At 41.7% G+C, this 12,618-nt stretch overlaps 1 protein-coding gene across 4 annotated transcripts in view; it reads left to right on the top strand.

The window, feature by feature from the left end:
* SLIT3 (slit homolog 3 (Drosophila)) overlaps window positions 1–12,618 on the top strand; it is a 531,488-nt gene that overhangs the window by 485,757 nt on the left and 33,113 nt on the right. For all 4 annotated transcript variants that reach the window (XM_010579134.1, XM_010579133.1, XM_010579136.1 and 1 more), the window contains 2 exons: window positions 5,941–6,034; window positions 11,328–11,465. In XM_010579134.1, coding sequence (XP_010577436.1) covers window positions 5,941–6,034; window positions 11,328–11,465 — 232 coding nt within the window. The remainder of the gene's footprint in view (window positions 1–5,940; window positions 6,035–11,327; window positions 11,466–12,618) is intronic.

The raw sequence follows: 12,618 nt of genomic DNA, 5'->3' as shown, positions 1-12,618 counted from the left end.
TGAAGGGCTATATCCCATGGGAGAGAGCCCACGCTGGAGCAGGGGAACGGTGTGACGAGGAAGAATTGGCAGAGATAAAGTGTTACGAACGGACTGCAACCTCCATTCCCCATCCCCCCAATCAGACTGGCATGAGTCTACAGTGTGTCTGGTGCCCTATCTGCCAGCTCGAAAAGGACATCTCAGAAAATGTATGGCATCTCAGATGTGACTGGATGCACTAGATTGTGTGAATAACTGAATTGATCCCTAATAGACTGCAGATAAATCACATAATTGGAAAACACCCATGTGAAGTAATACGGCTCAAAAATGTAGGGCATCCAGCAAAATTAGGATCTATTCCAGACACAGTGGTTCTGAGGCATAATGCTATATGCAGATTACCACCTGGTAAGAACACTGGAAATCGTCTGGTTTAGTTAAAGTTTTACATACTGTGTTGTTGTGGCATTTGTGACATTGAATATGACTTTTTGTACTTTAGCAGTGCATAGAACTGGAACATATTCCTTCTTCAAGATTCAGAAATAGTGAAAGGATCATTATTTCTCTACCCAGATCTTGTTTTTTAATCAGTTATCCCTTTGTTTAACCTCAAGATTAGAGATAATTGCTCCTTAATTCTGAAGAACTTAATAGGCCAAAACCTGATAGGTGAAAACTCAGATATGAGGTTTTAAAGCATTAACACAGAACAAAAAGCATAAAGTAACTTCTAGTTCTTTGCTTACTAAGTATTGTGGGCAGTGTTCATCAAGCAAGAGCAAACTTCACTAATAGTGCAGAAAGAGAATTATGCTACAGTGCATTCCAGGTAATTTCTTTTATGTTTTGGTATCTAACATGGGAGCTGACTGCATTTGCTGCTGAAGGATTTTCACCGAGTTTCTCTTTTCTCCTTTGCAAGTTGAAACAGTTTGGAAGTAAAAAAATTCATTTTTATATTTTCTAAGATGAGCCTCAATTCTTTTTCATCAAACATCAACAACATTCCAAACGGAATTATTTTCTTGGAGGAACATCCTATGTCTGTTCCACCCAACCATTTTTAGGTTCTGTGTTCTCCTGAATTTTCCAATTGGCACTGACTTCTTTTTAATAACTGAAGAGAGAGAAGGGGAAAACAAAATACAAAAAACATTTCTTCCGATACAAGTTATTAGATACAAAATGAGTAATCTCTTATGAGAAAAGCAGTACGGTACTTTTTATTAGCAGTAAAGAGAAGAGTTCCATTCTGACTTACCTGGCAAAGTTCAGAAAATCCCAACATACTATTTAACCACTCAAATATATATCTTCTCCCTGTGCAGCCCGTAAAAGTTTTCTCTGTGGATAAAGGCCAAGCTTTCTTCATCCTTTCTTCACTGTAAGCACTTTCCTTTTCTCAAGTAATATTGTGAAATTCTTGACAGCATTTTTGCTTTTAGTCTTCCAGGCCCTACAAAAGTTTCTCTCACATTAAGGATGAGAATATTTTCTATGTTGCATTATCAATTATTACATGAATACTCTGAATGAGAGAACAAAGTATCACCCAACTGACATATGAAACAAAAGAAAAATTATTGAACTCATTGGTTGCAAATTGGTGGTCTAGATTGTCTTTTCAGAACTGGAGTTTTACTTACAGATAAATAAGTAAAATACTATTACTGCATCCAATTTCTCTTTTACTGATTAAGGAGAAATAGTGTAACTTGGATCCTGGTTTTAAAAGTCTAATGTGGCATGAAATAAATAGCTCTCATGACAGCACAGAACGGAAAAAAAGAAAGATTATTATTAAACTGTGTGTAAAAGTCATCTTTATTGCTCTATTGTTGTTTTGGCTTCGCCCTGAGATGTGTGGAAGGCTACAGAAAAGCCTAAGCATGTTTCTTGGCAGCTCTTCATAAGCAGTGAGCCCTGTGAAAAGTGCATGTGGAAAGCCCCATGAAATTAATGATTTTGCTGAAAAAATAAGACCGGGAAAATGTTGCATGAGACAAAAAAAAATGTTTTGCTGGGTTTTTTTAAAAATAACAACCAATGCTGGTGAAGGGGACAAGGGAAGCAGTTTCAAAGGGGCAGAATACCTTTTCTATTGTTTTGGGATTTTTTTTCCCTCTCTTTTTTTTTTTTAAATGCATGAGACAGCAGCAATGGCAGATCCACCTGTTAGTGTTCCACCTGTCAGTACAACGTGGTTCTAATCTGAAAGTTGCGGGGTTTTGTGGCAGATCAGACTGCCTCCTTCATCTGTCTAATGCTTCCTTCTCCTAAACAAGTACTAGCTACCAGCACATTACCACCGGCCTTAAGAAGTTTGAAATGCCGTGCCCACACAGCTGAGGATGTGCCTGTCTTGATAAAGGTACCCTCTTCATATCATACCACAGTTCCACAGACCGCAGACCATTAGTGACCTAATACCTCCGACTACTATGAAAAGTAAAATCTGATGGCATAAGTGGTTTTTCTCTTGTAAATCTGACATAGTCTTAACCTGTTCTTCATTGGGGTACATTGTATATTGATCTATTCTCTTTGGCTTTGATGAAAGACAGTTAAGTATGCCTTGATGAAACAAAAACTGTTATTTGGGATAAAAAAAATGCTGAACTGATTAGAAAAAAAAAAATAGTTGTTGTTTTCCTGTCTTATATAAAAGCACTTCAGAAACCCTTGTGTACCCAATTGGACCTCTGATTTGAGAATATATAAGAAAGAGGAAAATGGGGAGGTTGGATTGTTTTCTACATTTGGGAAAGCATTACACTGAAGTTTTCTGGTTTTTTAGCATGATCAAATATCTTCCACAAAGAGAATCGGTGCTGCTAGAAGTTGGCCTAAGATTAATGTCCGGTTTGTTTTTAGGTTCACATAGCTATCCAATGAGAAATTTGGACTAGACCTTTAATTGCTGCACAGAGAAGCAGCCCTGTGTCACTCCAAAAAAAAGAGGATCAGATTTTTCCTCTGATACTGACATTAAAGCAGCCAATGAATATTGCACTTTCAGGTCTGAGGGCAGATTTTTTGGCCCAGATATTTTCTGAGTGGATAAAATATGAGAAAGTCTTTGTGTAGCTGGTGCCTTGAGTTTGCTTTTCAGAAAGTGTTTTATTTCCCTGGCATGCTTTCTGCAACATCTAGCGAACATTGGTGGAGCCTGAAATAATGTATCGAGAAGAATTTTCTTCCTGAGATGAGGCTGCTCTAGTTGCAAGGCATTCCCCAGTGAGCTCCCTAATGAGTGATAGATGGGAAAAATAACAGGAAGGATCCTTAAATGTTCCAAGTTTTGCATGAAAAATGAGAAATTTTTTTGGATCCTATGTTTGGTACCTAGCCTAGAATTCTCCTACACTTTGATAGTGGTGCCTTCAGAATGACACAGTGAGTCATAATATTTGACATTTGGGGAGATTTTTACTGGATCTCTAAGCACTTGTCAAGGCTGTTGAGAAGAATACTTTAAGAATAATTATGACTTCCTTTGAGAGTTTATGAAACTGTTCTTATTTTTTAAAATCCTGTTTCCTTTTCTTCAAAACAAACAAACAAAAAAATGCATAGAAACTTCAAAGGTATGTATTGACCATTTTTAGTGAAATTATAGTTGAAGGCATCCATCCACAATGTATTCTGTTATTAAATGGTCTTCCAAAAATATTTCCAGCTTTAGATCATTGAGTTCTTTTAATGTCACCAGCCAGTTACTTTTTTTTCATGTCTATTTTCACATAAGATTTGTAGCACACAAGGGACATGAGGAATACCAAGACGATGAACTGGCAGCTGTCCAGGCATCGTAGCAAGTTCTGACCTGCTCATGTTCATGTCTGCCCAAAGGCCGAGGGAGTCACTTTGCTTGTTAGTATTTGGGAAGGTTGGTGGGCTGTGGATTTAGGGATTGCTTAGTAAGCAGAGCTATCTCCAGTTCTGCCACCTCAAAAATGTGTTAATAGCTGTCCCTGATGACAACTGTGTTCATATTTGTAAGACTTGAAGGTCTCTAGTTGCTTTTGAGGAATAACAAAGTACTATGGCAAACCTCAAGTCCAGTGAATGATCGGTTTCCCTGGTTCCCATGGATTTGCAGCATTCAATTTCATTGGCAGTCCCCCTTCCTGAGCTGGATACATTCATTACATTTGCCCAAGATTTGTCCAGGGCTGTAAAAAGACTTGGTAGTATTTAATAGTGGTGGCTTCTTGGGATTCCTTGGCTCCAAATGGAATTGGTTGTCTTTTAACTGATACTATGAACAATAAACTGTCCACCACAGATTGCCATACCAGACTTCTCCGGTATTGCCAAACCCAGCCCACTAAAAGTCATGAGGGTATGTATGGCACATGAATGCAGGGTGTATGCTGATAGTACCCTCTCTCATGCCTCCAGGGCTTGTATTCTTGCTCCACTTTCTCAGGCTTGACAACTTTCAAAAGTAGATACATTAGACATTCCATGTTTGAAAATAAAAATTGCTTAATTTTTGCAAATACTTATTATACTTCCATTCCAATATGAAGAATCAAATAAAGAGCTATGCAGCTTGTACTGTAGGGAGGCTGGAGATGTGGGAGAAATAACCTGAAGGAGTGAGCTGGGGGTGTTAACAGCTTAAACCATGCTTGTCACCACCAAAGTCATCCTCAAAATTGTGCACTCAGTCATCCCTGCCAGGTCACAAGACTGATAAATGATGGACGGTTCTGATTTGCATTTTCCATCCGAATTTTGATCTTTGTGATTTGCTCGGCTTGTGTTTGCAAGTGTTTCTCTGTAGCCACTAGAGTCAGAAGTGTAAGGATTTTTGAAAATGGAGTTTCTGCTGAGGCAGGTGGAGCTGCAGCTTCATGAAAATACTGCTAAAACATTGCCAGCCCACCAGTGCCTTCCACATTATCCTTTTTCCCCACACTATCCACATGGCTTGTTGTTCATGTGATGGCACGTATCGTGTATAGGCCCACAAAGTATGCAAAACCTTGAAACCCTGCAGATGTGGTCTTCTGATATAGCTGCATAAGGGACTTTGGGACTGCAGCTTTTGGGGGTTTCTGTGTTGAGAGTACCTGACCTTTGCTTTTCCTGCAAGGGTTTGGGAGGTTCAGGGTAGGTTTCTGTTGGTTTCTTGGGAAGGGAAAGATTTCTGTGGTCTTTGGCTGGATCTCAAATCCTGGGGTACTGAAGTGTGACCTAATAATTTAGGACTCAGAGAAGGGTGGTATTTAAATAAACTATCTGGGTTTGAACATTCTAGAACTATTAATTATTAAAATTTATACAAATCCAGGGAAGTGCATGGCATGTAACACACCATACCTAGAAACAGCTGAGCTGAGCTTACATGTGATGGATTTTTTTCTGAAAAGACATCATCTCCTGTGAGCACAATAGAGCTAGTACTTTTCTTATAAATAGTGAATGTTTTATAATTGCATGCAGTCGTAAAGCTGGTTCCTATTATTGAGAGTCGCAGAGGTTTGGGGGGGAGGGTTTGTGGGTTGTTGTTCTTTTCCAGAATGACGTCCAATCAGCTTCTTTGGCAGAGTATTAACTGCAGCTAAAATATATTTCAGTGTGAAAATGTTACGGTCTAATGAGCGACTTTACTTTTGTGTCACTTTCTTGCTTTGATATAAGAGGTTCTGGGTCAGGAACTGCCCATTTGATCCTTAGTCTGTCTCCAAGTGGAGTTTATATGTCAGTACTTTTTATACCAGCCTTTCAAATTCATATGATAGAAACAGTTCAGTCACTGTAGGTCAAAGGAGCCCGATCTAATGAAGTCTCATGTGCCCTCACAAGCAATACTGTCGCTTCCTGCTGAACTACCGAGCTGTCTCCATTTAGGGAGATTTGCCATCCCTGAACATCATGGTTGGAGCTGCTTCAGGATTGTCCAAGTTGTGTTACAGCTTTATCGCTTTTCTTTTGCCTCAGGTGAACTGTGTGATGAGGTGATTAACCACTGTGTTCCTGATCTAAATCCATGCCAACATGAGTCCAAATGTGTTCCCCTTGACAAAGGAACCAGGTGAGTGTGTGTGCATGTTGGTCTCTACACACTGGGCGGATCCATCCATTGGCTTGACTAGGGTTGAACTGGCAATGAGTTTGGGGTAAAAATCATCAAAATTAATGCAAATAGTGCAAGACTATATATACTTCAGACCATACTTTTCTAGCTTTCTGTATTTTCCTTGAAAATACTGGATTTTTAGAGCAGAAAAATTATTCTGGAATAGAGCATGGCAAAAGGAGTACTTCTGGAAGAGTTACTGCAAAGTATCTTATCCTGCATTCAGAAACTAAGGACAGTTTCCTTATGTGTTCCTTAGGGCATCCATCAATTCAAGCAGCATAACAGGAGCCTTAACAGATGTAACTCAGCTCTCCTCAGCCCACGCTGGCTCAGTGTTTAAAATCCAGTCTCCATTCTAACTACCGAGAAGGGAAAGATAAACTTGTGGCTAGAGCATAAAGCTGCAGATCAGGAGTTTTCCATTGTATTCCCACTTTAGCTGTTGTCTTCCAGGATGGCTGGCAGTCTTGGGGTGCACTGGCAAAGGCCAGCCTTGACCACAGTGGGGCTCCTCTCCCCACACTTCCTTACCTGGGCAGCAGCAGCAAACAGCTGAACTGGATGGCTCTCGCTCGCATTCTTCTGTTGGCTACAGAGGCGAGCCTTGCGCGGCTCATGTTAGATTTTGTGAAGTCTGTGTTTGCATTTGCATATTGGGAATGACACTGACTGTTTCACAGGGGCAAAATAAAGCCTTGTGTTTTAAATGGCAGTAAAACATCTGGAGATTTGGGGGGTGGGGTGTTTTGAGAGGTGCATAGTAGCAGTGTTCATCACTTGTCTGAAGAGGGAATTTCAGAGCAATTTAGCAAATAGAGACAGTCAACTGAAAAGTCAAGCTCTATGGAAAGCTTGTCAAGAAAAGATCTTTGAATCAAAGAAGTGAGGAAGACAAATTAAGAGAGTTCAGTGCAATGTGAGCTGCGTTCTGCACTTTCCCCTTACGCTGTTTTCACAGCCGCAATGCAATCCTGGGTGCTCACTGATTCCCTCTTGGGAGGGAGGGCTGGGATTTTGGCAAGGGACGCCCTGGCCCAGCACACCCAGCATGTCACAGGGGAGAGACGGTAGCACTTTTTGGTCTACCTGGTAACTTGCAGGTGGGGTCAGATTGTGTCCTGCGACGCAACCGGCATGTCAGAATAGTCTAATACACAGAGCATTTCAGGATAGTTAAAAGGAAGTGAACCAAAATTTTAGAGATGCTGGCTATCTCAAGGGCAGCTCAATCTGTGCTAGACAGTCAATCTGTACAACTCAAGCCTTTCTTTTGGGTGAAAAATCTCCAGACAGAAATGTTTCCAACTCTTCAGGAAGATGAAACTATTAAATGATTAGGACAGTTCCTGAAATGGTACACAGGGGCTGGATAAGGAGGTGTGTACCAGTACATAAATAGTCTCTGATGTTCTTTCCAACTTTCATTCCTAGTTAATCCATCATTCAGCTAATCCAGTAGCTACATCGTGTTACGAGGCAAAGGCTTGTAACTCAAATTACCTTATGTTGCTAGATGTATGAAGGGATAGAGACAGCTGTGATCCTGAATGGTTTTACTCTTGCTGGAAGCATTTTCATACCTGCCACCCAAATAATTTGAGTAAATAAGACACTTTTTCTTGGTTGCTTGCTAGAAAAGTGTTCTTCACAGTGAGGCCATTAACCCTTGAGGGGAGCGTAAATAACTACTTGTAAGTATTTTCTACTACTGTTTGTTGCATTATTCTTCCCACTCTTCATAGAATTCTACACAAAAATCCAGAATTTCTTTACTTCTGTCCCATTTTGCTTTCTAACAGGCCAGGCATGAGAGGTGAAGGAGCCTGCCAAGCCTTGAACATACATTTGTCCAAGTATTGCTTTTTCTTTCATACTTCAGTTACACCAAACCATTCAGAAATGGGCTGAGAGCCCTCAGCAGCTTTTGCAGTGGTGTGTGGTTACTGCTGGGTCTTACTGAAAACAACCACCTCTGGTCCTGTGCTGTTGCTGATCCCTTGAGCAGTTTGATCTCCTGACCTGTGATGTACCATACATTTAGCACATAATGGTGCAGTATAATGCCACGTGCAGAATGAGTCAGGCTCATGCACCAGTCCTCCGCTCTGCTTACAGAAGCAGGGAATATTAATGGCAGGGTTCAGGCTTGTTCCTGAGCTGACCATCCACTTGTCAGGTTTGTGCCCTGGGCACATGAGTAGGACACACCAGTGAAGAATATCATAGTAGCAAGGACACCACTTGATCTGTCTGTCCTGCCTTCAGCTCTAGTTGGTCTGCAACTCTGCAGAGGGAGGAAAAGATGACAAAGATAGGGAAAAAAATAGGAAGCCAAGTTATTTATTGATATGGGAAGGGAATTCCATTCTGGCCCTGCAATAGAAGCCATGATTCACGGCTTTAATACAATAGACATTGAGTGCATGCAGATGCAAATCCCCTCGGATAGGCCAACATTTTAAATACCACTAGACATGTTTTTAGGCTCTCTCTGATACTGGGAATGTTGCCATCACTACAAGGCTGTAGCAGAAAACAAGATTTCAACTGTACTGGTGTCAGATGGTCACTGGGAAATGAGATAACTGATCTAATCATGTAAATTACTCTCTTACCAGGATTTGAATATGAAAGTTTCTTTGCCGCCTTCTTTACTGCATCATACTTTTGCTGATACTCCGTCACTTGCTGGCACTATGCAGGACAGGGATGGAACTAACAAGCCATCATTCCCTGGTGGGGGAGACCTTGGGTTTCTAGGAGGAGGCTGGGTGAGGCACTCGTGGCTGAGTTTCCCACCTGCTATACTCCAGGCATGCATCTTTTGGTAGCTTCAGCGTAGATGTGACACATTAAGAGCTCAGAGATGACTGACCCAAAAGGAATTCCATGTTTCTAAGGGGAAAGCCAAGCTTGGAAGCAAATGGGACAATTTTAGTGTGTGTTTGGCTGCACAGAGCTCTTTGCTTTCTAAGCTAAAAATGCAGGTGGCTTTCCTCATTTCCAGCCTCCACATCTTTACTGTGCTGTTACTGTAGTAGAAGAGTAGCTTTCTGTATGCCAGAAAACAAAACAAAACAAAAATCAAAAAAATACCATTTAACACAATGAAATGACTTCTAAAAAAACAACTTCAGGAAAGGAGCATGTTTTTCCATTCACTGTATTGATCTTGGAGCATGGTATAAATATACTTTATTATTCTAAAGCTTGGAATTATTACCTGACAGCTTAAAATGCTGATTTAATGCAGCCCTGCAGAGAAAAGTGGTGGTTCTGTCATTACTGAGATAGCCAATACACATCATAAAATTGATGCATGGCAGCCCTGAATAAGGAACTGCACATCGTTCATTATTACATCACTTTATATTAGGACTGCAGGGATCAATAAAAAGCAACAGGATTAAATGCTGCCAGTTCCCCCCACAAAGTCTTTTGATTGACATTATTTGCTTGCAGGTGTGACTAAAATGTTGCCAAAAAATGTTGCCCGCTTCTTATGGTTTGGGGAAGGAACACTTTTTGCTTTTTGCTCTGTTTTGTCATCTCCGTTATGTTAATCACAGTATTCCCTGAGCGGCCAGGGTGAAAAAAAGCAATTCAGGCGTGCAGAGCTGGAACATCAACCATCCTGTGGCTGTGGAGGGTCATGATGGGGCCTCTCCTGTAGGGAGGATGGAAAAAGAAAGTATATGTATCTACATAATGTTATCCATCCTACAGCCCACAGATTAATAGGCTTTGCCCTGTTTCCTCCTTTTTTTAGCCAGTCACAAGCCATGTTTTGAAATGGAGACTGAAGGTCACGTTCTTCTCGGTGCTTGAGCTAGGTGGTTGCTGAAGCCCCGATGCTGCGGCAGCCTTTCACTGCTCGTTAGCACACACAGGACCTTGCCCTGACGAGCTGAGGAGTGGCCAGGAGCCAAAACACACTGTCACTCGGCACCAAATCTGCCTGGAAAGTGGAACTATCTTTCCTCATCAGCTCCCATGCATCCAGTTCCTCTGAAGAGATTTTCCACAAGGAGCCTCCTCCTGCACTTACCCCGCCAGGCTGCCAGCAGGGAGGAGGAGGAGGCCAGCAGAATGGGTCGGTGGAGCTGTAGTTTCCCTCCTGATGCCGCCTCCCTCAGCTTTATAATGCTTCTCCTCTTCCAGCTCTCGGTGGCAAGCATGCTGGGTCCAAACAAGGGCCTCTAGCAAGAGCACAGACCTATTTTTTATTGCTGAAGTTAACTGTAGCTCTTCCCTTGTTTCGGTTGAAGTGATATGCCTTTTGTTTTCCAGATGTGCGGTAACATCCAGCTGGGAGGAGTAAAACGTGTTTTATGGACTAAAGCGTGTTCATGACTAAACATTGTCTACACTATAGATTCAAAAAGAGGCTGTTCAGCGTTCCCAAAAGATCTGTTCCAAGTCAGAGACTTTGGGATGTATTTTCTCTTGTCAGGTTATAAACTTCTGCAAGGCTTATAATAGAAATGCTGATGCAGCCCTTGTACAACAAACTTGAGAATTGTCTAAAGTAAAATAAAAAGCCAATATCTGCAAGTTTGGGTGCATCCCATTGTGCTGCTCCTATGAATGGCATTACCCCATAGCAGCAGGTACACGCTTTGCCTGAGCGTCACCACAGGAAAGGACAGGCTTCAAAGACAGCTTTCTGTGGTTGCAGCAACATTAGCTATGCCTTGCAAATGAACGGCAAACAGGTGGTCATCTCAAAACTGATGGTCTTTTTCTTTAAATTTGCTGACTTTTATGGGTTGCTTGCAGATTGCTTCCATTTGGAATGTGAAACCTTACTGCGCTCTGTGTAGCTGTGCAGGGCCAACCTCAGACACTCAGCAGTGCGCAGATATTGGCAAAATCATAGTCTGAGACATCAGAGCAACTGCTCTTGCAGAATATTGCCCTTTGCGTCTGTAAGGTTAGGGAAGACGTTGTCATCGTTAGCATAACTGAGAGACCACTATATGAGTACCTTGCTCCACAGGCTCGGCTGGGGAAAAGCATTACTACAGTATCGCTTTGCTCAGCTTGAATTTAAGCAGATTGCAGAACCTCAGCTGCAGACACAGAGGAGGGACTTGAGCATTTCTGATGGCAAGAACTGTGCTTGATGTTTCCAGGAATAATTGCTAACACCTTTCCATCTCAAATCGGATTGGTGCTAAGCTGCCTGTGTGTGCTATTGTTGTGAACGTTGAAACAAGCTATTAACAGCAATCTTGTATTTCAGATGTGAGTGCTTGCCAGGTTACAGTGGAAAACACTGTGAAATTGATGATGACGACTGTGTGGGCCATAAGTGTCGCCATGGAGCTGTCTGCGTAGATGCAGTCAATGGCTACACCTGCGTCTGTCCTCAGGGTTTCAGGTACGTGAGAGTCAACTCTTCCCCCAGACTGTCTTCTCTACATGGTGTTGGGGCACTTTCTTTAATTGCTTTCATCCTTAGAGCTAATCAGCCTCTAGATACGGTATCGATCTGTCTTTCCTATGTGAATGGATGGCTCAGTACTTCCAGTCTTGTAGCTGAAGTAGGTCTTACTGAGTTAACTGAATACAGGGTGTTGACAATTCTTGCTTTGAAAACAGCAATTTGCCTTTTGTGCAGTGCTGCGTTAGTTTGCCTGCTTGCCCACCCCAGCCTTTCCTGATAAAACACTAGGTAATACACTCACATGAATTATATGGAGATAAACTCTGCATGTGCGAGAGTGAGCAAAGGATAATACAATTACATATATGAACCCTCAGGCCTGGCTGCAAGAAAACATGAGTCTGAAGATTTTGTGCCAGTGTCTCTGTACCTGTTGGTGGATGGGCTCAGTACAATTTGGGCTGTAAATTTCCAGTCTCTGATTCTGACAGTGGCCAATATATCTGACTCCTGGAAATCTCTCTGTCTGTCAAAGATAAGTGTGCTGCTCCAAATGGATTCACTAATCATTGCCTGAGGCTGGATACTGCTTCCTTCCAGCTAAACCTTTTCTGTGTTTGAAATACACACATGAGACAAAGAAGGAGTACCTGAAAAGATCAGTCTTGACAAAGCAGAAATTGCAGGAACACTTATAAATCATTTTCTCTGCTTTCTATCTGCAACTGTTTTCATTCTTCTTGCTTTCATCCTTGCTGGTTTTGGGGTTTTTTTCCCTCTCAACACACATTTTTATTGCAAAGCAGACAGCCTTCCCTGAATAGGCATTGATATATAACATGATGTCAGCCCGTGGTTTCTCAGAATCAGACTTGTTATTTACAGGATATCAGATATCCACTGAATTTCAAATTCATAACCTTTTCTCCATGTTTCATTCTCCACTTCAATCCTTTTGATGGCCTTAGGGATCTTGCGAATTGGTGACTGGTAAGAATAACAAGTGGCTGTCCCACAGTGGAATTGTAAATGCTCAATGTTATCTAATTGTTCAAGTTGAGGAATGGGATTGCAAAGCCGTATCTGGAGTCAAGGGTAACTCGAGCCTGTCATCAGATGGTAGTGACTGTGAGACTTCTGCTGCAGG

The sequence above is a fragment of the Haliaeetus leucocephalus genome, unplaced genomic scaffold, assembly GCF_000737465.1.
Source record: "Haliaeetus leucocephalus isolate CR32 unplaced genomic scaffold, Haliaeetus_leucocephalus-4.0 Scaffold656, whole genome shotgun sequence".
Classification (NCBI taxonomy): domain Eukaryota; kingdom Metazoa; phylum Chordata; class Aves; order Accipitriformes; family Accipitridae; genus Haliaeetus; species Haliaeetus leucocephalus.
Note: the sequence above shows the minus strand (reverse complement) of the source record. Positions and strands in the feature narration are given on the sequence as shown.